At 42.1% G+C, this 27,857-nt stretch overlaps 1 protein-coding gene across 4 annotated transcripts in view; it reads left to right on the forward strand.

The window, feature by feature from the left end:
- LOC127583433 (rho guanine nucleotide exchange factor 10-like protein) overlaps nt 1-27,857 on the forward strand; it is a 141,348-nt gene that overhangs the window by 13,738 nt on the left and 99,753 nt on the right. For all 4 annotated transcript variants that reach the window (XM_052039438.1, XM_052039440.1, XM_052039437.1 and 1 more), the window contains 3 exons: nt 24,906-25,040; nt 25,655-25,984; nt 26,385-26,412. In XM_052039438.1, the coding sequence (XP_051895398.1) occupies nt 24,906-25,040; nt 25,655-25,984; nt 26,385-26,412 (493 nt within the window). The remainder of the gene's footprint in view (nt 1-24,905; nt 25,041-25,654; nt 25,985-26,384; nt 26,413-27,857) is intronic.

A 27,857-nucleotide genomic window follows, 5' to 3' on the forward strand; every position in this document is an offset into this window, starting at 1 on the left:
TATTCTGATCACGTGCCTGCTGCTTGCTCTTATGCAAATGATGTTTTGCAATGGACTGACTGAAGTTCCTCCTCCAAACTGGTCGTGTCCCTCTTGTCTAAAATGTTAAGGCAAAAATTCCAACCGATGGGCCTATTAATAATTATGGCATTTTTTAAAACTCATTTCTCCACACCCCCCCCCCCCCCCCCCCCCCCCCCCCGTGCTGAACAACCTTGTGGTGAAATCTCTTCTCCAATTAACTGTGATCACTCCTTGATGTTGCATGGTGTACAAGGGAGCCTTGCTACTGCTCTGAAGTTAAATGTGTATGATCCAGAGTATATAATGTCTTCCTGCTATGTTCTTTGGACCTACACTGACTGTAAACACAAAAATTAAAGGCCCCTGTGCAAGAGAATTCTTAAAGCACAACTGTCCTAAACATTAACACTGCATTTGTCTGGTCTCTTGGTGGATTTAATTGAGGAGGATGAAGTCCAATAGGCTGCATTAGAGGAGAATTATTTTACATATTGGTACTCAAATCAGGCATAGGACTCTGCAGTTTTAGAGGGGGCTTGTTTGAGATTCAGTGATGAAGCAATTATAGAAGTGTGCAATCTGTTGCAGGACCACACTTAAGGACAAATGAAGGCTAACAATACCTTCAAACCTCACAGCTGAAGTTAGTAAGAAAACAGTTGTGTTATACTTTTGCATTAAATGGGTGCTTGATGCATTCCTTAGCAGGACTAAGTAGCAGCATTTTTAACTTTCCTTATTAAACCGTGTTTTCACACTGTTGCATGGGGTTCACTGTTACCCATAATAAATCTAAATGAGTTCCTTGAAAATTATGAAGTGTATTGAAAATGAGGTGGATTTTCAAAAGGTATTTAAGAAAATATTAAACCAATCTAGAAAATGCTGAAAATACTTAGGCGGTCAGGCAGCATCTATAGAAGGTTAACGTTTTGGGTCAATGACTTTTCATCTGGACTATGGAAAATCATTGACCTGAAACATTAACTGTTTCTCTCAGCCATAGTTGACCTACTGAGCACTTTCAAATGGTTGTTCATGTTCGAAAGCTTGCAGCCAAAAACAAATTATTGTTGGAATTCTCAAGTGGTCATCTTGGGTCTGGTGCATGCAGATGTGCCTATTTTATTATGATGCAAGGGCAATTAGTATAACAATGGTGGAAATAGTAAGAAGTGATCTAAGTCATGTATAAGAAACACAGCATTGCATGTTTTCATTCTTGTGCTAGATTCTTTTGAATTCTGCATCATTTGGTTTCTCTCTTTAGTGGACATGCAATCTTTACTGCTCATGGATCTGCCAGTACAATGCCTCTGTTGAACTCCTGGCAATGAGAGCCCTTTTTCACTGAACCATATACTGTCACCTCTTGTGCTTCTCTGATCTCCGGAAGGTGATCTGAAGGGCAGGTTAATGAGAGGAGTTTAAATATAAAGGGACAAGTTCAATTTTTCATGCTACAAATTGTGAATGTAGCATTGATTATGGAGACTTGCAGCCCATGATGTGAAAAGTATACTGCACTAGCCTAGTTAGCTAATTATAAATAACATTTCTGGCCAAAAATTTCCCTTAATATCATTGTTACTAAACTTAAAGTGGGTACAGTTATCCTTCATCTACCCCCCACACTAACTCTCCCAAAATGGCTTTTTGGGCAAGTCTTCATTTTGCTCTCAACCTTCCCTAGCTCCGTTTGATTGACCAGCTTAGTCATACAGTTGTACAGCAGTGAAACAGGCCCTTCGGCCCATCGTGCCTATGTTGATCATTCTGCTCATTCAAGTACCTGTCAAGATGTCTCTTAAAAGTTGTTGAAATCTTTTCTGCACCCTCTCTAGCTTAATCACATCCTTCCATGTAGTGTGGTGACCAGAACTGCACGCAATACTCCAAGTGCGGTCTAACCTTCATTTTAAAGAACTGTAACAGTGTGTCCCAACTCTTGTACTCAGTGTCTCAGCCGATGAAGACAAGCATGCTGTCTGTCTTCCTCTCCACCTGTGTTCCCATTTTCAAGGGACGGTGTACTTGTACACCACGGTCTCTCTGTTCAATCACACTCCACAGGGACCTGCCATTCACCGTGCATGTTCTACCCTGGTTTAACCTCCCAAAATTTAGCACTTTACATTAAATTCCATCTGCTATACCGATAAAACTAGCTCATATCCTCTCAGTGAACGTGTGCCCTATCTGAAGACTTGGAACTCTGTTGATTACCTTCACCTGGTAACTATCATTGGGTGTGGTGCATTTTTCCTCAACTGCAAAAATTGGGGAACAGTCAATGTGATAGTGGCCTCCTGTCAGAACTTCTGCATAGCTCTCAACGTTAAGATTGATAAAGTTTGAGTATAAGTGACGTGGGGATCAGGCAGGAAAGCGTGGTTGTGTCATGATCATCAAGAATGTGGAGAGAAACAGGGAAGCAACAAACAGGACCACACTTCCTCCAACAACTTGAGGTGCAGCATTATACAATCTTGTCATTTCTGTGACTATGGGCCTCCATTTAAGTTGTCTTTGATAAATCTTTGTAACAAGTTTTGAAGGTGTCCATGAATGAAAGACATTTTTCTCACTCCAAGCACCAATCTTTTCTTGGCTGCTTCAGACCTATCTAAACTTGCAACAAGTTGTTTCAACAAATTCTCTCCATTTGTGTGCAAACCCATGCAGGACCCAGAGAGAAACTCTTCTTGAAACAGGAACAAAACCTCGAACAGTGAGAAATAAGTTTTATTGTGCTTTTGTTCTTGCCCAGTTGTGGCTATCTATGGAATTTTTGCTCTGCTGTGGCACACCTTGTGTAGCTAAGTATATAGTTTCCCCACGTCAGTGAATCTTGCATTTCTGTAACTACTTGCATGATTTTGGGACACCCAAGATAATACTGCATTAATCCCTCAATACTGTAGTAAAATGCTTGGCTAGAATTTGTGCTGACGTTTTTGGAGTGACCTTCTGACTTGGGCAAGTGTGTTTGTCATTAAGCCAAAAGTGACACCTTGTTAATCTTTTGAGAAGTAAAGTTCTAACCAGTTGTGGCCTTGGTTTTTGGGAGATTGGCATTCTCTTCATCTTCTTGGCCTCCAAATCTGGTGTTGATTACAGATTCCCTGATACTTGGAAATGTCAGAGGAAAAAGCTGTATTTTCTATTAGAATAGACGTTCCAGGCACTCTGATGTGTTTTCCAGCTCTTGTTATAACATCATTCCCAATTCATCAGGAATGTGGATTTATCCTTACAAGGAGGCATTATCAAAGCTCTGGTAACTGGTGCAGGCTAGAGGGTGTGCTGTAACAGACACTGTGCAGGATTTCAATAGTAACAGAGACTTGCATTTACATAGCACTTTTTAGTTACATATTTCAAATGTGTGTGTGTTATGAAGTATTTAAACCACATCAATTATTATGTTGGCAAATCTGATAATGGACCTGCAGTTTCATAATTCCTGAAGCAAACGATTAGGCAAAAAATACAGCATCTCTAAGTGTATTTAAAAATAGTTGCTTTGAATCCCAAGAGGGTCTTGTGGGCATTTGCCATAACTCAAATGGTAGGTGGCTTGAATCCCGATAGAACTTCAGGAATAATTCCTTTCAGGATGTGTTAGAAGAAGAATAAATGGATTTCTTTTTTGATTTGCCCTTCCTCTCCTGAAAGCACCTTCTGATGCTCAGCTGCGGATCCACAGGCGGCAGTCGTTATCTTCTCATGATTGCAGACTCATGAGTTCTAAGCCTCATTATGCTGTTCTCTAAAGTATTGCTGGGTGAAAGTGGGAGCAGGAACTGTGGCTGATTTGCTTTTAAGTGTTAAAGTCAGTTGTGGTGCTTCATTGCTGCTCTGATTTTTAGTTTGGGTAACTAAGTCAGTGCGTTTTGTTTTTGCTCATCTTTGTGGCTCACTGACCTAGATGTCAACAACTTGAACATACTCTAAGGTGAGATGGAATCTTTGAAGTATAAACACAGGCCATAGCAAATGATGGAGTCTATAGAGAAAGATGTAATCAAAGAAATCTTAAAGTATTGAGCAGAGTCAGCATGGATTTGTGCAAGGAAAATCATCTGACTAATCTACTGAAGTTCTTTGATGTGACTGGTAGATGAGAGAACCAGTGGATGTGTTCCTGGATTTTCATAAGGCTTTTGATAATATCCCACACAGGACGATGGTCAACGAGGTTAGATCGCATGAAGTTGAGGTGATATACTGATGCAGATTAAAAATGGATTCTTGGACAGAGAGCAAAGAGTGGGAAAGTGACCGTGATTCTCAGCTTGGCTGGTTGTGACTAGTGGAGTACTGCAGGAATTAGTGTTGGGGCTCCTGCTATTCACACTGTGTATCAATATTTTGGCTGAGAGGACCAAATGTCATATTTCCAAGTTTTTTGATGATACAAAACTGGGTGGGGTTAAGAGTTTGAAAGGAGCTGTAACGAGGCTTCAGTGGGATATCAGCAAGCTGAATGGGTAGTAAGAACATGGCAAACACAATATAGTGTGCAATTATTCACTTTGGTGAACAAAACAGGAAAAAAAAATATTTTAAATGATAAAAGATTGAATAACATTGATGCTCCAGTTGATGTGTGTCCTTGTGCACAGATTACTGACAGCCAAAATGAAGGTGCAGCAAATAATTCTGAGGGTGACCTTTATTACAAAATGCGCTAATTGTTGTGCTCTGTAATTATGGGGTAGACTTTGCTGATCATCTTATTTATGCATGTTGATGTTTGATTTTTTTTTACCGAGGGTGTTGCTGAAAAGGCTTTGGCAAGGGCAATGGGGCATGTTGGGCATTGTGCACTTTGTTGTTCACCAATCTCCTTTAACAGTGGGATTAAAAGATTGAGAAACAGGAGGAAAAACTGAAGTGGATGAATTATCAAAAGAGAAATAGAGAGGGAGACTAAGACTGGATGGAAAGAGAGAGCAATTCAGTAAGGAAATGAAGGAAAATGTTAAGATCAACAATTTGACATGATAAAGATCTCCAATAACAATTTACCATGTGAAGAAATGAAAGCCCATTCTTTCAGTTATGCATATTCTGGGGAGAGAGGTTGATTTTATAGTGAGTTAATAATTGTCCAGTTAAGCTGTAGGTTATTAGCAACAATAAGTCATGGGAAAGGCAATACCATTTATTGAACTCCTGATGGATGGTCCACATCATTTAAGAAATGATCCACATTGTCTGGTATCTATTGCATTAAAGTTTTGGGTACTGGGGAGGAGCCATGCATGAGTCAGTGGCTTTATGTGTGAATATAGATAATTGGGGAGAGGGACTATGGTGGGGGAAGGTGTTCATTGTATGGGAAGTGGTGGTGGGGGAAGAGTTAATGTCGCATCTGGCCTTGCAGGTGAGGTCTACTGTAAACAAAAGGCCCACACATTTCTGTGCATGAAGTCATGGGAACTGTTTCATTGGCCTTGTATGCAACATAGTTTCATGCAAAAAAGAGTGCTTGTATACTACAGAACACTAGCATTCTTTATCTTGAATCTTGACATGGTGTGGTTCAATTCAACTGAAAACAGTGCACATTTAGACCACCCCCCACCCATTGTAACACACACTCTTATAGGCAGGATGGCTGCAATTATACACCAGCAAAAGAGTACCGAAATTGCTGCATATTCATTGGGGACCTGTCTTAATAATCTAATAGTTCAAATGTATGTTTTGAATGAAGGGAAAATGGCAAAGTAAGCTCTGAATTATTCCCCAGCACTTTTCCTTTTCAGAAAGATGCTGATGGCTGCTAACATCATGGTTTTCCAAGTATACTGTATGTGTGGGCCCGGATTTAGCAAGTTGTTCCACCACGGAGTAATGCATCAAGTCATACCTTTTTGCCCTGTGCTCACACATGCATCTCTGCAGCACTAGTCATTGGTTAGCAAGGTTGAAGGGAAAAGCAGCAGACTTTGCACTTGATTTTCTGGGGTGCTGAGGCTAATTGTGGTGAATCTACAGCTGCCCCAGCTTAATACAGCACAGAATCTGGTTCAACGATACTCACTTTGGCTTAGTAATATTCATGCTGTGTCAAGCATTCTTAAAGTGTTAGGCTTTTTTCCCTCCTTGAATTGGTAGGGAATATGGTATAATGCAAAGTATGATGTTTTGATAGATTCAATTCATGATGACCTGGATTCCTAGTTCTAGTCTCCTTCCATGAGGGACATGAAGGTAAGACTGGTGTTTGAGGAATAAGGGAAGTATAGATTTGGGATTACACTGGAAAGATGAAGCACTTAGATTTTCTTTCCTGGCAGAAGCTTATGACTATTGAAATAAAGTATTTCACAGAGTCGTACAACACAGAAACGGACTCCTCAACTCACCATGTCCATGCCAACCCAAGGACCTATCTGTACTGATCCCATTTATCAGTGCTTGGGCCATAGCCTTCTATGCCTTGGCAATTCAAGCACTCAACTAATACTCTTTAAATGCTGTGAGGGTACTTGTCTCCTCCACTTTCACAGGCAATACATTTCAACTTTCTTTTCTGACCCTATGCCCCTCATCGTTTTGTATACCTCTGAGGCTCCACCCTCTGTTTCTTCCATTCCAAAGAAAGCAAACCCAACCTTTGATGGAAGGAAGTTGGTTAGGTACTTCAGAATGAGGTACAAAAGATCAAGGAAGTGGATGGGAAATGGGTTTGAAGTAATTGGCTCCAGTTGAGGAGATAGCATTGTTATGAACTTGACTTGGTTGTAGCAGCCAGAGGGTAGTTTTTCAGAATGGAGGCCGATGACCATTGCTGTGCCACAAGGATCCATGTTGGGTCTCCTCTTGTTTGGTTCATCAATATTAACAACTTAGGTGAGAATGTAGGTTGCATGGTTAAGTATGTGAATGATGCCAAAATTGGTGGTATAATGCACAGTGAATCAAGCTATCTGAGATTACAACAGGATCTAGATCAACCGGGAAAGTGGGCTGAGGAATGGCAGATGGAATTTAACTTGGACAAGTGCAAAGTGATGCATTTTGGGAAGTTAAAGCAGGACAGGGCATGCACAGTGAAAAATGGCAGAGCCCTGGGGAGTGTTGTTGAACTTGAGGTTAAAGTACGTAGTTCTTTGAAAATGGGAATACTGGTAGAATTGGTGGTGAGGAAGGCGTATGGCATGCTTGCCTTCATTGGCTGAGACACTGAGTACAAGTGTTGGGACGTCATGTTACAGCTATGAAAGGTGTTGGTGAAAGTGCACATGGAGTATTGTGTGCAGTTCTGGTTGCCTCGCTATAGAAAGGATGTCCTTAAGCTGGAAAGGGAAAGGGCACAGAAAAGATTCACAAGGGTGTTGCCAGGACCTGAGGGCTTAAGTTATAAAGAGAGATTGGACAGGCAAGGTCTGATTTCCCTGGAGCCAAGGAGGCTGAGAGGTGACCTGATAGAGATGCATAAAGTCGTTAAGGTGAATGGTTACAGTCTTTTTTCCCTAAGGTAGAGGACTCTAAACCTGCAAGGTGTAGGTTGAAGGTGAGAGGGGAAAGATTTAAAGGGGACCTGAGGGGCTAGGTTTTCCAGACAGAGGGTGGTGGGTATATGGAACAAGCTGCAAGGAAGATTCTTTTAAAAAAAAACATTTAGATGTGTACGTGGATAGGAAAGTTTAGAGAGAGATGGGCAAAATGCAGGCAAATGGGACTAGCTCAGGTAGGCACCTTAGACAGCATGAATGGGCTGGGCCAAATGGTCTGTTTCTCTGCTGTATAACTCTGCTTCTATGAACACAGTATGTCACATGAGCCTCATTGAAAGTGTAGTGAATCAATGTTTGGTAATGAACTAATTTGAGTACTACTTTAAAGTACCACTTTGATGTTGATAACCGTACTGAAACACTTTTTTTGAGGAACTGTACTTTAGAAAGACTCACATAACATGATCTAATAGTCTACCTTGTACCGATGCAACACATCCATGGCTGTCCACTCCATTCTGTGCTGCATTGTTTGCCTCTGTGTTAGAATGGATGGCGTTGTCAGGGGAGTGGATGGGTGAGTGGTGAAGGGGAATGCCAGATATATAATTGGGTAGGAAGGAAAATCAGGATTTTACAGCTCAGTGGGTTATTTTCATAAGAGCGTCATTTGGGTGGAGATTGAAATACATGTGTTGAGAGCCAGCTGGCATGCAGTACTAGAAAACATTTTAATTTAAATTTTAATTGAAATATAAAGAACCTGTCCAAATGATAGAAGGAAGTAATGCAACATTTCAAAAAAAAGTCACCAGAAAGTATATTAAGCTATGCAGAAAGTTTTAAATGCAAGATGTGGTGGAAGGTTAAATGTTGTGTACGAAATGTAAGTGAGTGCTCTGAATCCAAGCACACCCTGGCCCGAGATAACAGGAGAGTGGTGCTAATGCTCATTCAGCTGATAAATGCTGATCTTATTTTTTTCCCTTCCTCCACTATTAAATATCTATCATTACTCTTCACTACCTATCCGCCCCACCAATTTTAGCACGGAACCGACAAATATATCGAGGAATGTAGAGGGAAGCTCCTGTCATGGGCAGTACGTAGTGGACCTTCTGATAGATTGCACCAATAGATCATGCCAAGGCTCCCGGGAACGTGGTTTGATCCTGATGTCGGGTGTTGTTGCCACGTGATTGTATGAGTTTCTCCTTGGTGCTCTAGCTTCCTACTATGTCCCAAAGACATGCTAGTTGGTAGACTAATTGGCCACTGCATATTACCCCAAGAGTAGGAGGATGGCAGGAGAATCGGGGAGGAGTTGATGGGCACGTGTGAGAGAATAGGTTACCAGAAAATAAGTGGGCCAATGGATTTGTGCGTTTGCTCTGAGAGCTGGCATAGACTTGATTGGCTGAATGGCCTCTTTTGTTGTGAGGAATCTAACTTGAAATGCCTGGTGTTAACTGTTGCCATGCCTCAGTTCAGGTGAGCACAGATCAGGAGGTACATTATACCATTTACATCAGTAAAATTATCAATAATTGTTCAAGAGCTCTCACCCTGTTGTGCTGGGTGGTTCTTTAAATATATTCTGGAGTAGGACAGAGACCTTCATGAAATAAAATCTATGATAACATTTCTATTTGCCCATGCAGCTATATATTAGTATTTAACATCTGTAGAGTTCCTTCAACATGCAATCAAGAAGCAGAACCCTGGTTTAGTTGGTTAGTGCCTAGTGTAATATTAAACCATAAAGTTCAAAAAGGCCGCAGACCTAATTCCCACTCTGAGATAATTGGTTTTGGCTGGGATGGTGGTAACGTAGGTCAGCTTGGTCTTGGTTCTCTTGGGAATGAGAGAGTTGTGTCATATAGGTTTACAGATCCAGATTATCATCTAGTTATCCTCATGAATGGCAAGCTTTTTATTGTGGTCACTGTAATGTCTCATGCTGTTGTATAGCCCTTGGCACTAACTGTACTCTTGTACAATATAAAACTACTCAGCAGAGTTACTGAGACAGTGTGGAATCAGTGCGTCTTTTTAAAAAAAACAGAGAATTGAAAGGCATGCAAATAAAAATCCCTTGGAGCTGAGGGGACCCTTGAGCCTTAAGTAGTATAATGTGAACAGGCTGTAGGCAGAGCTGTGCGGTTGAATCTTGACAAGATCCTTGTTCCTCTTGTGTCAGATTCCTCTGCTGTCTCTGAAGTTGTTTACTCAATGAGAGCATTGAGGCCTGGAAATTTCTGTCGGGCTGGAACTTGTCTCCTGGCTGATAGCTGACTTCCTGAAAAAAAAGGTCATCAGCTGGAAGACCGAATATTTTTAAGAAAAGGAGTGGGCACGGCCATCTGTTTCCAATTCATTTTCTTAGTTATTGAGAACAAAAACAACCCTCAGTGACTTGCAGTTAGTGGCAGTGAAGACAATAGAAGAATGTCTGAGCTAAATATCAATTTTCTTGGTTAGAGTTCAAACAGTTGATAGCTTTAAAGTGTTTAAAATAAAACTCCCAGATCCAGGAAGGTCGTCTGTTTATTGGAAGTTTTGCATATCAATGTTTATTGTTCTTCATTAATAAAACATCAAGCTTGAAGGCCAACAACCCTTACCTAAAACCTTTCAATCTTTGCCTTTTGTGATAATTTATTTGACTGATTTCCTAGTCTTTGTCTACCAACTTTCTCCTTTCCTCAAGGTGGAAACTCCATGTGGCTTCATAGGAGCCAGTTGCCTCGTATATTGACCCAATTGACATTCTGTTGTAAGTAGCAGGCTGTTGTCATTCGCCACTGCAAGCAAGACTGGTTAAGACCTCCAGCTGACATTTAGTTTCCATAGGGATCACAAGACATCCCTGTACCACCCCTCCCCACCTTCCCAATGCCATCTTCTCCCAATCCCACCCTGAGGAGGATTCGATACCCCTGGGGAAAAATATTCTGAAAGCCATTTCATGTTGCCACAGGCAAAATAATACCGAGACCACCTTGACAATCCAAGTGAGGTACTTACTACCTGAATTAATTAGAGCTTGCAGTGTAATTGTATTGTAATCTTTCCACTTAAGCTTGTCAAATTTTAGTGTCTTAAATTGGGGCACAGGGGGTATTTGCTATTCACTGATCTGTTTAGATGTATTTTGTTAGTATTTGTCATAAAATCTAATTAGCGGTACATTAACATGTGTAAGAGTCACTTGGCCACATGCTCCTTTATTTTTTACTAGGTCCAGGGAAAGCTAAAGTGCCCTCCTTTAATATGACTGACTGCAGTTGAAAAGCGAATTGCTCATGCACATAAACCATCCACTCCCAAGGCTAATCCCACATTGGACCATTGGTCATCCCTCTGCTCCTTTTGGCCATCAGGGTCTGGGACATGCTGTTTCATTCCAGTTCTAAGGTGACTGATGAGTCCTGTGTGGGATGCACATACATTGCTGCAAGTGGGACAGGTGAAGCTTGACAGGGTGGGTTGATTGGATTATTGAGCATTTCTTTTGTTTCTGGTGTTCGAAGAAGCTTGAAGTGCTTGGTACTTTCCTGGCTCTTTCATAGAAAGATAAAACATGGAAGCAGGCCCTTTGCCCCATCAAGTCTGTGCTGACCATCAACTGTTCATTTTACTCTAATCTGACATTAATCCCATTTATTTTAACCTCCTCATTCTTATCAACTCTCCTCCGGTTCTACCTCTCATCTATACACTGGGGACCGTTGATGGTGGCCAACTAACCTATCAACCTGCATGCCTTTGGGATGTGGGAGGAAAGCGGAGCACTTGGAGGAAACCCACGCAATCACAGGGAGAAAGTGCAAACTCCACTTAGACAGCACCCAATGTCAACTGTGGGCTAAAGATTCTCACGACTCAGTGAGGAAGTTGCCTTTTGTCAAGGGGCCTCAGAAGTCTTTCTTCTGTCATTCTGGAAGTTGTTTGCCCAGATGGAACTTGGAACAGAATTCTTGCGGTTGGAGTCTGGTGCAGGCATGGGGATAATGTGGCTCACTGATCATTGCTGCTTCAGCATGACCAGAGGCTCAATGCTGGGAATGTTGGTCCGAGAGAGGACGTTGAGGTTGGTTCATCTATCCTTCCAAATGGATTTGGAAAATTTTGTGGAGACATTGTTAGTGGTATTACTCCAGAGCTTTCAGGTACCTGTTATAAATTGCCTATGTCTTCAATGCATATAGTGAGCAGGGATTTCTATTTCCTTGTATACCATGAGCTTGAATATTCAATCCAAGATTGTGAGTTTCAAATGCTGTTATTTGCACTTGAGATTGGGGATGTGATCCACATTAACCAGGGTTGCGTGGATAATGGTTGTCAGGAGGTAGTGTTGTATGGAGGTTGCAAGTTGGTGGAGGCCTTTAGTCTTTGAATATTTAATGAGGGCCATCCTCTTGTACAGTCCAGCGAAGGAGTTAATAATAGTTTGGAGCCTGTGCTCCGAAGGTGTGCATGTGGAGATGTGTCTGTGTGCTCTAAGGTAATGACTGGCGCTTGTAAAATCAGATTGCAGGTGACCAAGGTTGAACATCTCCCACTTGTCCTGTAGATTAGCTCCGTTCCGGCAATGCTGGGTCACTGTGTCAATGTTCTTTTCAACCTTCATACTTCACCTCACCACCAATATACAACTGTAAACAAATGCACTGGTCTCCTGGAGTTGTGGGGTTATGGGCAATAGGGAAATTCAGGATAGAGCAGCTATGATGGTGCTCAGCGGCAAGGAGATTGAAGGTTTCTTTTAGTAGCCAGGATGTCAGTGATAGCCTACAAGGATTGCTGATTTTCACCAGAAGTGAAAGGAGACCGGAACTAGCAGCTTTACTCCTTTTCACTTTTGATGTTCCCAACCCTCTGGGAAACTTGGACATCAGCACTTTAAATCGGGCTCCAAATTATACTGTGGGAGCCCAATGTTGCATGTTAATTGTGTCCCACCTCTTGATGACACAATGCTGAATCACCTTGGGGGTGATGGGGGGGGGGGGGGGAGGAAATATGATGGGAGTGCAACACTGTTTTTGAGGAGGTATTCTTTGTATTTAACTCGACACTTTCTGATCAGTTGTTGGTTTGGGTGGGTAGCGTTAGTACTGACATCAGTGTGTTGTGTATTCAGTTAGTTTGCTGAATAATGGATCAGATTTGGTGGAGTTGTATTTGTTGAGCTAGACAAGTGCACCAGTATCTTTGAATATATTGGGAGTAGCTTTGGGCAGAATTGGATGGAGATGCTTGAGCTTGGATGCATATTGTAGTTCATGGTCTGGTTCAGTGTGCTGGGGTTTCCAACTGGAGGTTTCATCTTGTGGCCTCTCTCGTGAAACAGCCCTGTCCCCCTACATCGATGCATGTGACACATCCAACCATGTGATATTTTCTCTGGAAAGCAAACGGAATCTTACCAATCTGTGATCCCTACTCAAATGGTCTTTATTAAAATACTGAAGACGGGGAGTAACTAAAATGGAAAACTGTTCAACAAAAGTAGAATATAGACGACACAATTTTTATTTAGTTGCCAATTTTCCTTCCAAATTGCTGGGATTATTTTCCTGGAGATTGGTGTTTCATTCTTGGAGACTTCAGAACAACACGGGATGATTGTGCAGACTGGTGTGCGCTAAGGTGTACAGTATGTACATAGCTTTGTAGAGGCATTAAGTTACATTGGCCATAGTCAGAAAGCATTGGAAGAATTTGCTCACATCAAGTAGATCTTATCCATGCGTCTTGACCTGTGCCATTTTATATTAAGAGAAACCTTGTGTTCCTGAAAAAGGTAGTTTCAGTAGTTTAGCAAGTCCACTTAAAATGCAAACAGTAGTACCTCACCTTGAAGAGCTTTATGTATCGTTGTTATCCAAGGATAACACCAGTAATTGGTGATTTAGTGGCATTGATTGATATGTGAGGTGATTTAAAATAAAAATTATCAAATGAGTTGAGCCTGATTTGATCCTGCTGAACCAGTGCACCTAAATCGGGTTTCAGCTGGAGTGTTGCACACTTGTCAGGTCACCCTGACATAACAGAACCGCTTACACCCCGGAGGTAGTGCAGAGAAGAGCAAGGAGTTGTTCCTGAGGATCAGAGGTCTGTGCAGAGTTTGCACATTCTCTCTCTCTCTCTCTCTCTCTCTCTCTCTCTCTCATTTTCTCTCTCTCTCTCTCATTTTCTCTCTCTCTCTCTCTCTCTCATTTTCTCTCTCTCTCTCTCTCTCTCATTTTCTCTCTCTCTCTCTCTCTCTCTCATTTTCTCTCTCTCTCTCTCTCTCTCTCTCTCTCTCATTTTCTCTCTCTCTCTCTCTCTCTCATTTTCTCTCTCTCTCTCTCTCTCTCATTTTCTCTCTCTCTCTCTCTCTCTCTCATTTTCTCTCTCTCTCTCTCTCTCATTTTCTCTCTCTCTCTCTCTCTCTCTCATTTTCTCTCTCTCTCTCATTTTCTCTCTCTCTCTCATTTTCTCTCTCATTTTCTCTCTCTCTCTCTCTCTCTCTCTCTCTCTCTCATTTTCTTTCTCTCTCTCTCTCTCTCTCTCTCTCTCATTTTCTCTCTCTCTCTCTCTCTCTCTTCCCCCCCCCCCCCCATGCGCCAAAGGTGTGGTAGTGGGTTAAATGGCCCTTGGTGTGGGTTAATGGTAAAAAGAATCAAAGGGGCAGTTGATAGGCATGTATGAGAAAAAATAAATTGCCCATAAGTAAGGAGAGAGAGAAAGGGATCGCTCCCCTGGGTGCTGAAATGGATCCAATGAGTTGAAGGGGCTCCCTCTGTGTTGTCGTAAGTATAAGAAAATAACTAAAAGTTCTTCCAGTTTGAAAAGAGATATTTCAGATGCATGTTTTAATAGGTCACTGTTAACCCTAAACAGTTCATTGAAACATTGCAGGGCAGCAGGCTAATAAGATTCAAGATTTGTGAAGGACGCATTTGGGACAGATGTCTGGAAGTATCTCTTTACACAAGGGTGATCAATAGTTGGAATGGGTTTCCACAAATAGTAGATAAGGTTAGCCTACAGAACCTAATTAAAAACACATTCTGCAATGATTGCAGTGTTTCTTTTCTAGACCAATAAAACCACATGGTCTGAATGCTTTAATAATTCTGAAATGTAGATCATAATTTTTGTCTTGGTTGAAGATGTCAGGAAAATTGAAGTATTTTACCTAGATGTGTCTCAGTTAGATTGTGGATAGAAAGCATTCAGATGCTTTATTATACATTGCACAGTTAAAGGAGTACAGAGGGAAAACATTAATTGTAGGTCAATATTTGGCAACTGTAGCAGGGAAAAGCTACTGAACACAGGTCAAAAAGTCTTTGGATTAACACCAGAACTGAGTTAGCTGATCTCAGTTGGGGTAATCTCAGCAGAGATAAATCAACTAAAGACCTCGCTGATAATCTTTGTCCACCCTTGCTAGAAGACACTTGTGTGTGGATCATACTTGGCTGTGAAGTCCCCTTGGATCCCATTGAACCAGCTCGTTCATGGTCTCTTATGGGTGAAGGCAGGGCCTTTGACAGAAGTGCTGGAGGGGCTGGGGCTGTCTTCATTGCAACAGAGAGTTGGAGAAGATGGAAACTGCATGTTGAGTCAATATATTTAGCAGTGGAGCAAGTTGTTTGTGTGTATTTTTGGAGAGGGAAGGCTGTTGAATGATTTGTTTTCTTTGCAACATAATAGAGGTTTCAGACAGATATTGTACTCTTCCTCTAAGTACTTCTCTGACGTATGTATTTTCCTGAACCTCGGTAGAAACAGCTATAAATCAGGGAGTAAATGTTGTTGTCGCCAAGATTCATAAAGTTCTGATAATTAAAGAAGGAAATGTAGTGGAAAAAAAATTGGAAAGATACAGAATAGGAATTTTGCTCTTCACAGTAATTGTATTCTCGAAAATGAGAGATCCCTGGCTGAGTCATTGTAGTTGGAAACACTGATTTCTTTTGCTTTCCGCTTCCACAGTCTGCATGCATACCGCATCTTCTGCCAAGTCTACAGCACAGGCAGATGGCAGCAGAACTTTGGGATCGAAGCGAAGCAGGGTTCTGAGATTTGCTTTGCTACTGGTGAAATTTGATTGGAAACTTTTACTTTAGTAACATAATCCAAATGCTGGAATCTTTGGGATGTGCTAAGGTCACGATTATAAATGCAAGTTTGCTTTTTCTTTCTGCCAGTTATTATAAACACTGTTTTCAGCCTGGTGAAAGGTCAGTGAACAAAGCACTCGTGCACGGGATGGCTGTGGCCCCTTGCTGGACTGGTAGAATCGTAGAAACATACAGCACAGAAGTGGATCCTTTCTGCCCACCTCGTCCATACCGACCGTTCAGCCGATCTGTGCTGATCCCATTTGCCCACATTAGGTCTGTATCCCTCTACTCCTTTCCTATCTCAGTACCTGTCCAAATGCCTTTTAAACGTTGCAGTTCTATCTGCCTCTACCGTCTTCTCTGATAGCTCATTCCTGATGCCCTCCACCTTTTGTGTGAATAACCTACCCACACTGCCCACCAACCCCCCCCCCCCCCCCCCCCCAGCACAGTAGTGTAGCAGATGAAGTAATGCAATTACAGCACCAGCAACCTGGGTTCAATTCTGGCCACTGTCTGTGAGGAGTTTGTACGTCCTCCCCGTGACTGCGTGGGTTTCCTCCAGGTGCTCCGGTTTCCTCCCACGTTCCAAAAAGACGTACGGGTTAGGAAGTTGTGGGCATGCTATGTAGGCGCAGGAAGCGTGGTGACACTTGCGGGCTTCCCCCAGAACACCCTACGCAAAAGATGTATTGCATTGTGTGTTTCGATGTACATGTGACTAATAAAGATGCCTTAAATTGCTCTACTCTCACCTTAAACCTGAGACTTCCAGTTCTGGATCCCCTGTCCAGGGGGAAAAATGATCTATCCTGTATGCATGTCTCATAACTTTATAAACCTCAGCTTCTATGTTCCAGTACAAATAGACCCAGCCTCTCCAATCTCTCCTTATAACTACAGCCCTGCATTCCAGGCAGCATCCTGGGGAATCACTTTTGCCTCCAGGAACTTTGTTCAGCCATCAGGGAAAGGCAGAGGGATGAAGAATTGCTCTTCAATAATTTTACCTGTTATACCATGTGTAGTAAGTAGAAGACGCTGGAACTGCTCAGAGTGTCAGGCAGCATCTGCGGAAGGGGTTAATATTTCAGGCTGAGGATCCTCCATCAGAATTGGGAAGAGGGTAAAACAAAGAGGTGTGTAGGGCAAAGGGTTGTCATGGTGATAAGCTGTTTATGAAGCCACCTGGTTTCTAGGTCCCTGAGGGTAGTTGGAGAGCAAGCAAACAAAGGGATGTAGAAAAACCATGAAATGCTGATGGAAGCTGTTGTAGATGACCAAAACCAAAAGGAGAAGGCAGGAATTGCCCAGAAGTTCAAGCATTGTGTCTGTGGAGAAAGAGAAAATCCAAGTTAATGTTGCTGGTGGATAACCTTACAGCAGAACTGCTCAGTTCTGATGCACAGTTTAGCCGAAACTGTCAAATTAATTGTTAAGGCCCAAAGGCTGTGTTGTGCCTAGACAGATGCTAAGGTGCTGTTTTTCAGGTTTATATTGGGTTTTGTGGAGCTGTGCAGGAGACCACAGACAAAGGTCCGATGGGTGTGTGACGGAGAACTAAAGTGACAGGCGACCGGAAGCTCACCCCTGCAGACTGAATGGTGATGCTTCTCCAAGCGGTCACCCAATCTGTGTCTGGTTTCTCTGTGTAGAGGAGACCACGTTGTCAGCAGTGAATGCAATGCACTATATTGGAAAGATTGCAAGTAAATTGTTGTTTCACCTGGAAGTTCTGTTTGAGTACTTGGCCGGTGGGGTGGGATGAGGTAATTGAGCAGGTGTGGCTTCTTCTGTGGTTGCTTGTGAAAATATTGTAAGAAGGTGAGTTGTTGGTGGAGTTGGAATAGTGGACCAGGGAATTGTGAAGGGAATGCTGAGAGTGGAGGGATGGGGCTGATGTGTCTGTCAGTGGATTCTTCTTGAAAATGGCAGAAATTGAGAGGGACGATCCGATGAACACTAAGGCAGGTGGAGTGGAAAGTGGAGACCAGGCAGTCTTACCCTTTGGTCTGTGTGGGAGAAGAGGGGTGAGAGTGTGGATGCAGGAAATAGATGAGACACAGACAAGGGCTTTGTCTAAAATGGTAGACTGGAAGACATGGTTAAGGAAAAAGGGAGACATCTCGGAGGCACCCGTGTGGACGGTCCTGTCGTTGGAGCAGATATGAGGGATCCAAGGAGGAAGTATAGCTGAGGTCACTGTGGAAGTCTGTGTAATGAACGTTTGTTACTGAGGCAGATAGATGTGGAAAAGGAACATTTAGAAGTGGACAATGTGAAAGTAAGAGGACAGTGGAGAAGCTGGTAGAACTGCTGACTCCAAGCTCCAGCAACCCAGGTTCAATCCTAACCTCGGGTGCCCTCTGTGGGAGTTTCCTCCAGGTGCTCGGATTTCCTCCCACGTCTCAAAAATTTGTGGCTTGGAAGCTTGACCACTGTAAATTGCCCCTAGAGTGATTGTGAGTGGACACACCTAGGGGGAAATTGATGGGCATATAGGAAAAGTAAAATGGGATTTGTATATGCTTTGTGTAAATGGGTTGGTGATAGTTAGCACTGACTTGGTGGGCTGAAGGGCCTGTTTCCATGCTCTCTCTCTATGTGACTCTATGAAATTGGTAGTAGGAGTAAGACATTTTTGAGTGCAGAAGGCAACACTATTGTAGTCAATTTACCAGAAGAGAAATCGAGAGACAAGGTCTGGGTAAGATTGGATGAGGTTTGTTCCACTTAGAGATGGACGTGGCTTGGACCAATGCAACTTCCCACAGTTACACCTTTGATCTACTGAAAGTGAATAGAGTTGAAGGAAATGTTATTCAATGTGAGAACAAGTTCAGCCAATGTACTGTATGTCATGTATTCTGCAGAATGAACAAGGCAGTGTTTATAGTAACTAGACCCATACTATGTTTAGAAGACAGTTCTCTAATACCATTCCAGCATAAACAAGGGTGATTGAAGTTATGAAAATCTCCCAGGGGCTTTTCAGCTTTGCGTTAACCATTTCTTAACTCCCAATTTGCATTGCAAGGTTCTAGTCCCCTTCATAGACTTGGGTTAATGTTTTAAAGTAGTATTTAGGAATGTTTGGACCATTTGAAGGCGCAGTCTTAAAAATTGAGGCACAACGTGATCTGTGGGCATTTTAAAAACCTGCAGCTCCATGTTAAAGTAGAGCAGGATGTTCTCTCAATGTTCTGGCCAATGTTTCACTCTCAAAACAAAACCCCCACCAAAAACTGGTTGTTCATTCCATTTGGCCACATGGTAGGTGACTATATCCTTACTGAGGGAGCAGTGAGATGTGTCTCCGGTTAGTAGCTTTGATGCAATAAAGGGGAGCTAGATCGGGGGAATGTGTTGGTTGGATGAGATGAGGTAAGGTGGGAAAGAGACTCGTATAGTGGGTAAACACTGGTATAAGCCTGTTGAGAACAGTCATTGTCTTGCAGCACAGAAACAGGCCCTTCGGTCTACCAAGTCCATGCTGACCATCAAGAATCCATTTGTACTAATCCTACACTAAACTCATTTTTTACTCTCCCCATACTAGCATTGACTCCCCCCCCCCCCCCCCCCCCCAAATTCTACCACTTAGCTACCCAGGAAAATTTACAGTGGTCAGTTAACCGACCGATCCATGTGCCTTTGGGATGTGGGAGGAAGCCCACGCGGTCACAGGGAGAACGTGCAAACTCCATATAAACAGCATCGGAGGTCAGGATTGAACTCTGGTCACTGGAGCTGTAAGGCTGTGATTTTTACTAGCTACTGCACTGTCCCACCCTTGCCTCGATCCTTTGATTCTGATCTCTGATTCTGTCTGTGTGGAGTTTGTACCTACTCCCTGTGACTGTGTGGGTTTCACCCCACACCCCAAGGACCTGTGGATTGGTAGGTTAGCTGACTGCTGTAAATTGCCCCTGATGTAGGCAGGTGGCCGGAGAATCAGGGAGGAGTTGATGGGAAGGTATGAGAGAATAGTTACAGGGAAATAAGTGGGGCAATTGATGGGATTGCTCTGAAATCAAGCATGGATGTGATGAACTCAATGACCTCCTTGTATGTTGTAAGGAAATAGAGCATGAAATGTATCTGAGTGGTACGTCTCTGCAGCAAACTTCAGTGTGATTTTTGTTTTGCATGATACACATCGAAGTAGAGCTGGGCCTTGGCCAGATGCTGAGTACATCTTTGGCTAAGTGGAAACAGGAACATGACGGGAAGATCCTGAGTAGCAAATGACTAATGGGGATAATAACAACATATTGGCAATTTTAGATAACCAGTCTTGCCTGTTTGTCAGTCCTGACCAGTTCTGTAACATTAACTCAGTTTCTCTCTCTCTCTCCACAGATTGGCTGTTTCCAGCATTCTCTTCTGTTTCAGTTTTCTAGTCTCTGAATTTTCCTCTCTCGCTCTCTACTGCCCTCAGCCACCTACTTTTAGTTATACACCTACAGACAGATCAGTAGTAATCCACAAACATTCATTTCCTTCTCTTGAGCAGTCACCAAAAGCAATTGTCACCTGGAGCCTTGGTCTCCCAGATGTTTCTTTTTGTTCCCTCCGCCCCCCTGCCCCCCTCTGCAATTTAAAAGACACTTGTTTTCTCATTTATTTTTAGTTCTCATGAAAGGTTATCTGGCGTTCTGTGTTTCTCTCCCTCCACAGATGCTGTCTGACTCATTGAGCATTTTCTGTTCTGTTAGTGAAGTGCCAGAGAATAAATCAGAAAATGGAATTATTCAGCAGGTTAGGCAGCATCTGTGCGAAGAGAAGTATTAGGTTGGTGACTAGACTTTTGCGTCTCCTGAAGATGGCTTCCACTCTTTTCACACTTGGAGCAGTGTGGTGATAAAGTTAAGATCCATATACTATTAATTCCACCCTCAAACTGCAGGATGTTACTGTAGATATTGGAGCCCACTCTTAAGCAACTTTCAGTTTTTGAGATGGCCTCCAGCAAGACTAAGTAAACCAAGGAAAGGAAAACAAAATGGATTGATTGAATCTGTGCTTTTAATTTGAAAGCAGTTCATTTTGCCCTGAACTTAGCCCAGAATATTGTGGCATTGCCCAGCTTTAAGTCGGGTTAAGTTGAGAGGTGCCTTGGAGGCAGAAAACATTTGGATTTTTTTGTTGCTGTCAATTGTATGTAGGTCACAAAGTTGTGTGACAGGCCAGACATCTTCACTTCACGTACGGGATGATGTCTGTGTCATTTTAAAGACTGTGGCCTCGTGTTTACTCAAAGAATCCAGCACATCTCCGATTAACAGGGAGGCTTCTGTTATTGATACAAGTCCATTGAACAGTTGTAGCCTGAATTAAGGAGTAGACCATGGTTTGACCAGAGGACTGGTCAAATTCTCCACATCACAAGGGACAGAACTCTAATGGTTGGTTTACATTTTACTCATTCAGCAAATTCCACTTATAAGCTTGGTGATTATTAACTATCATGAACAGCAGACCAATTATGAAAGGTCTGTAAAGGAGATGGAGAGGTTACAGCCAATTGCGTGTGTAGGGCCCATCACAGTGATGAACTGCCAAAAAGTTCCCATCCGACTCTGGGAGTACTGGTGTAGGTGCAACAGCAGAGTAGAAGGGGTGGGGATGGGGCTCCAGGTGAGAGATCAATCTATAAAGGACTTCCCTTTCTCCCTGTAAGAGCAGAGGCCAGCTAAGTGGGGTCCTAGGGAGGAGTCCTGTCAACCACTGGCATGTCTGCCCATGCCATTCAGATAACTGCCTACGATATGGGCCCATATAAATCTGCCCTCTTGATGACCCTGTCTGCTGTGTTGAGATCATTGCTGGAGGATGCAATCACGGCACTCTCGCCAGCTTCCTATCCTACGGAGTTTCAATGGGCTCTATTGAGTCAGATGGGAGCTCTTTGGCAGTTCACCACTGCGATGGGCCCTACACACGCACTTGGCAGAAACCTCTCCATCTCCTTTACAGACCTTTTATAATTGGTCTGCTCTTCATATACTTAATAATCACTGAGCTTATGGTGGAATTTTCTGTATGAGTAATACGTAAACCAACCATTGGAGTTCTGTACCTTGTGATGTGGAGACTTTTTAAGGTATTGAAGTGTGCTTTCTTTAATGCAATGGCAGCATCAGAACTCAAGCCAACATCCTGTTTCCCTCTGTCACTTTTAGGATTTGTCAATAGCTGATGACCCTACCCTCTTGCAATCGATGAATGTTTTACCTCCGTTATTAACAATGGAAGCCCTTGTTCAAAAGCAGTCAGTCCCAGTTTTTGCACAAAATTCATCATTGAACAGTACCCTTCCATTGTTGGAATGCAGCCAAATGCAGATGGCTGCTTGTCTGGTATTGGCTCCCACACAATCCTCAGGTACAGCTTGACTCACCAAAATGTATATCAGCTCTCAGGATTAGGCCATCTGTTTCAGGAAGTGGGAACTCGTCCCGCATGTTTACACCCCAGGTTTCTGTCCACCTACATGATGGAGCTGAGTAATCCCATGGAAAGTAGTGCATTACTCCAGTAGACATAAGTGCAGAAGAGTATAAAATGTACTGTACAGTGAGTCATGCATGGACAACTGCTATTTCTCCAGAAACAACAAAAGGTTGTAATTCCACAACACACCAGCAGGTGGTAGGATTTCCCCAAACTCCAACTTTCATTTTGCTTGCACTGTTTTGAATATTTCAGCAGAAGATTAACTGCATCAAGACCCCTTAACACTAGAGCTGCTCAAAATTAAAATTACACACTTTTATTTGGCTGTAATATCTATGGATCTGACTCTTTAATGAAATTTGTTTCCTCATTTGCCTTGTAATCACAGAGATTTGACTGGGTGCAAAATGGCTTACTACTTAACCTACATAATGCAGTGCCAGCATTTAATAAAAATAAAAGAATACACAAATGAAAGTAAAAAGGGGAGATGAATAGCAAAGAAATATTGTTGGGATCATGTTGAGGATCTTCCAAGAGATAAAAGGTTCCAAGCATATATTTTGAATCAACTTTACATCAATAATTATTGCAGGGGCTTATTTTACTGTTTCACTAAATATTCAGCCCTGTTTATTTCATTGATGAGCTTGTCTATCGTGTTGGTGCAATTAGCTTGTCATTGAAATGTGCGACAACTTGCTGCTCTGGTCATCTAGTCTCAGAAGAGGTGAGGGGAGCACTGTGCGGAAACCTAATGATATAAGAACCAGGTCCCCCTGCTCACCTGTACATCTGTACAATGTCATTGCCAGATGACAGCTCGTATCTGGGTTCGTGGCAATCGTTGTCCAGCCACCCCTCAATATTTGCTCCATGGGCACTTTCACCTCCGTCCATGTGCTGCTCTGTTTCTGCTAGGCCTGCTGCTGACATTACTTGTCCAAGTTATTATCAGTAAACTCTGGGAAGGTTTGCTCCATGATCTGGTCAGTGTGATTAGTTTTGTCACTTTGTCATTAGAACTTTATTTTACATAGAACAGTACAGGCCCTTTGGCCCACGATGTGCTGACATTTTATCCTGCTCTAATATATATCTAACCCTTCCCTCCCACATAGCCCTCCATTCTCTATCATTCATATGGCTCTCCAAGAGTCTCTTAAATGTCCCTGATGTATCTGTTCCCACACCTCTGTGGGCAGTGTGTTCCACACACCCACTACTTTGTGTAAAAAAAACACTTACCTGTGACATTTCCCCCCCCCCCCCCCCCAATACCTTCCTCCAATCACCATAAAATTATGCCCCCTTGAGTTAGCTATTTTCGTACTGGGAAAAAGTCTCTAACTGTCCACTCGATCTATGCCTCTTGTCACCTTGTATGCCTCTTATCACCTTGTACACCTCTATCAAGTCACCTCTCATCCTCCTTCCCTCCAGAGAGAAAAGCCCTCGCTCACTTAGCCTATCCTCGTAAGAAACACTCTCCAATCCTTTCTTTGTTTATTTTTCACATGTTCCCATTTGGTACCATCAGCCACAAGTGATAACACAGCAGTCAAAGTCGAGTTTTTTGTCAAGTACATGTATGCATAGGTGCAATGAAAATCTTACTTGCAGCAGCATCACAGGCACAGAGCATCAGATAAGCAGCATTCATGAGAAAAAACATAAATTATACACAATTTTTACAAGAAAAAACAATTAAAACAAAGCACATTTTATTGCAAAGTGATCAAAGTGGTTGTTGTGTTGCTTAACTGTAGTGATTAGGTTGGGCTGGTTGGTTCAAGAACCGAATGGTTGAAGGGAACTAGCTGTTCTTGAACCTGGTGGTGTGGGACTTCAGGCTTCTGTACCTCCCGCCTGATGGTAGCTGCTAGAAGATGGCATGGCCTTGATGGTGGGGATCTTTGACTGATGGATGTTGCCGCCTTGAGCATTAAGGTATTTAGAGAGCAGGAGCTTCCCTGATGACTTGGTCAATGTGGCTCATTCAATCAACTCATTAATATCATTCATCTCACTGTTGCTTGAATGACATTCCTAATACTTGCCGGTATAAAAACAGTAAAAGAACTTGCAAAAATAGAAAACTTCTGGGATGATTTGAGAACAAAGACTACAATCAATAGAAGCATAGTTTGTTTTCAAAGCTGTTGATCTGAATTTCAACCAGCTTAATGCCAAAACTGAATTCATCCTTATCCGTCAATGACTCCAAACTCTAAGGTTGTTGTGTCATAGTGAACTTGTGTTATATTTGACCATCTGTGTTCCTTTAACTTAAGACCACTCTATTTGCCTTTGGAACAATATCGCTGATGCTAAAACTCTAATTGCTTGTCACCTTGAGAGTTGATCCCTCTAATACTCCCCATCACTTGTCTCCATCCTCGACTGACAACCAGCCGAGATCTGCCTTTCCCATGCAACATCGTGTCGTTCAAAGTCCTTCTGGATTAACTTTCTCACCCTCTCACTTTGTCATTTTCACCATTGATTGTCCACATTCCTCTGATTCTGCAACATGGCTTGTTATCGTTCCTCATTGGAGGGTGAGTTTTGTTTCAGTCACTATATCCCTGCCCCTTTCAATTCTAACCTCTAATCAATCTGATCTATTGAATGTCCACCCGTTTCTCTGACCTTCCCCCTGGTAAAGTTCTCTGTTTGATGGGTTAGAATGCTTTAACACTTGTTAGCAGTGTGAGTTTTTAAAAATTATTAATGCAACTGGATTTGAATGTCCCTGATAAAGGGAGTGCAACTGTTACCTCTCTTGGCTTAAGTGAATTATTGATGTTCCTTTCAGATAGGAAAGGAGAGGAAATTGAATGCCAATTGTCCAACGCGGCCCTGGGTGAAACTGTGAGAGAAGAGAATATGATTGATGAGGCCTCGGTGTCTGAGGGTCAACTCGAAACGGAAGGACAGAAGCCAAAACCAGGTACATCTGTGGGATGAAATGGAGAATAAGCCTTGAACCCAAAAGAGTTTATTCTGAGCAATAACTTCTTCACTTCCAGAATGTGGCCTGGAACTTGCATTAGATAATGTATCAGTTCGTGCCTTTTTGTTACCTGTCTCTTTGATGGTTGAATTTGTGGTTAGTTGAGTGGTCTGCAGGCGTCTTCCAAAGAACAAGCAACGCTTGGCCTTGTATTCTACGTCTCATGACCTTGGGAGATATTGTTCAGCCATTGAAGTGCAGTAAATGCTTTGTTATCCAGCATTTAAAATCTGGCATGCTCCAGTGACTGGCATTTCATTGGGAGTGCCTGTCAGTGATGTTTTAGGATGTTTAAAGCAAATATTCAGTGGGGTAATGGCTGTAGCCATAACTATGATGTAGGGAAAAATGGAAGAAAGCTTGCCAAAGAGAGAGACACCTTGGAGATTGAGCTGAGTGAAGGAATCCTTTTCAAATTACAAGCTGTTTCATGGATGCTTTTCAGGATTTCAGAAGAAATGTTGTAAGACTCTTACCAGTTTTGGTCAGACTAGAGCATTGTGGTTTTGCATGGGCAAAAAATGTGACCTTTGCTCTCTTTGTACTGATAGGTAACCATTTGACTGAAGAGTTGGAGTCCTCTTCAGATGAAGAATACGGTGAAGAATTTGTTTTCGATAGCCTGGGTGAAGATGATGACAGTATCGAAAACAGGCCCCAGCTGAACTCACCAGAAAAACTGGGTGATAATCAGGCTGCCGATGTTCTACATACAACATCAATATCTGATGCAACAAAGTCAACACAATTTGTACAGGATGATGCCCTCCTAAACACAAGCCAACCTTCCATATTCCCTGCAGAGGAAACTTTGAGCTCTGCGTCTCACCTGAATCCTGCTGTGTCTCCTACAGCTTCGATTGTGCATTCTATTAGCATGGGTAAGAAAAGCAGGAAAGAACCATTCCCGTCTCACAATAACTGAGTCTCAGAATGTATAGCTTCATGGTTAGCTGAGCCATGCGCGGCAGGAAGAAGCCACATTTAAACTGATATCTGCCTTGAATTAGCTGCCTTCAGCTTAAGGAATGTTTGCGCATGGGGAAGTGATGGATCAGTTAATATTTTGTTCCAACCCGTGAATCAGTAGCTGAATGCGTGGTTTGTAAAGTGAATGAGCAAGATATCAAAAGGTTTAACGTCTATTGATTGATCACCAAGATATGTCAGGGCGTTTCCTCTGGAGATCAAGGTGGACGCCTTGATTAGCAAACAAGAAAAAAATAATATAAAAACTGTACTAATAACAACAGTCAGTAACTTCTTTCTATTTTCTTTCAGACTCTGCTACCACAGCCCCCGGGCCAGGGTAAGTCTCCCTCTTTTAAAGGTTTCAGTCTCTAATAGTCAATGTAATTGTTTGAAATATTAAATAAAAGGAAATAAGAATCATCAGCCAACAATGTTCTAAACTAGATTTGAGCAGAACTATGAAGATTAGGCCTAATTACTCTTCCTTAAAAAAAATAAAACTGCCTTTGCTTTCCTCTGTACTAGAAGACGGACCATATCGAGATTTTCCATAATGCAAAGCCACATCATTTGCACGTGCATCAAGAAACACGAGTTGATTTTTATTATAAAATTGTTATTTTTTTCACACAAATTCCGTGAAAGCAAATGTTGTTCCATATCACAAACTTCTGGGTAGTGATTGCTGAGCTCTCTCTAAGGGTGAATTTCTGTAACCCAAACGGCTGTAATATGGTGGTCACCTGTGCAGTCATATTTAAGAATATAGGAGTGGAAAATAAGTTTTTGTTTTGTGCACTTGGAGATGTTTCACCTTATCTTTGCTGACTTCTATGAAGTGATATCTAGACTTGCCTGAAGTGATGAAATTGGGACAAGGTTATTATTTGTTCATAAGACATCTCTGAGCAGGGAAAAGAGTTTCCAGTTCTGAAGGGACTTGGCAGAAAACAGTATCAAATATTGTTTGAAATAAATGAACATTTCAGGAAAACAACTATGAGGACAAACTAGGAGAATTGTCTTCACTCCATCCAGGAAACATCAAGAGTAATAGGAGGCAGGCATAATTCGAAAATTGTATCTCAGTTGGTAAATTCAGTGCTTACCATCCTTATAGTAACAGAAGGGATATTGTTGTAATTCTCTGCATTTTTTTTAAAGAAAAAAATCACTTATTGAATGTGTTTGTACTTTGATCAGGACAGAATTGCTGTGATTAAGTTGAAGTCAAGTACCTTATTCACACTTGGTGTCAAGAATGCAAATGAATAATGTCCATTAGGTGAGGTACCAGAACTTGGGAAATGCTTTTCAGGAGCAGAGTGAAACAAGGAAGTAGGCATTATGGAAAAAACAGTGAAATATTAAATGCAAGAAGCTCATTAGTATTTGATCAATCAACAACTCCCCATATAACTTCTCACTGCTTTACTCAGTCTTTTATTGTTCCAAAAATTAGCGTAAACATTTCTAGAATTGTTTGCATCTCATTCCTTCCCTGATAACTCCTGCTTATAATTTTTTTAGCATTTGGTTTACCAAAAAACCTCACCAGACATAAGTTGAATGCTTACCCTTCACGAACAATTTGGCTGAAAACATGTTGATCAATCTTGAGTGCTTTAATCAGGTCATTTGGGGTCACTTATTTTGTGAATTGCTGCTCAGATGGTCTCCAGATGTCTTTTCGGAAGCAAAATAAAACAGGTCTAGCATTTATAGGAATCTGATTTGGAACACATTCTCTGAAGGAGAAAGACATTCGTGTGTTTGGCTTTA

Source organism: Pristis pectinata, chromosome 26 (assembly GCF_009764475.1).
Source record: "Pristis pectinata isolate sPriPec2 chromosome 26, sPriPec2.1.pri, whole genome shotgun sequence".
Classification (NCBI taxonomy): domain Eukaryota; kingdom Metazoa; phylum Chordata; class Chondrichthyes; order Rhinopristiformes; family Pristidae; genus Pristis; species Pristis pectinata.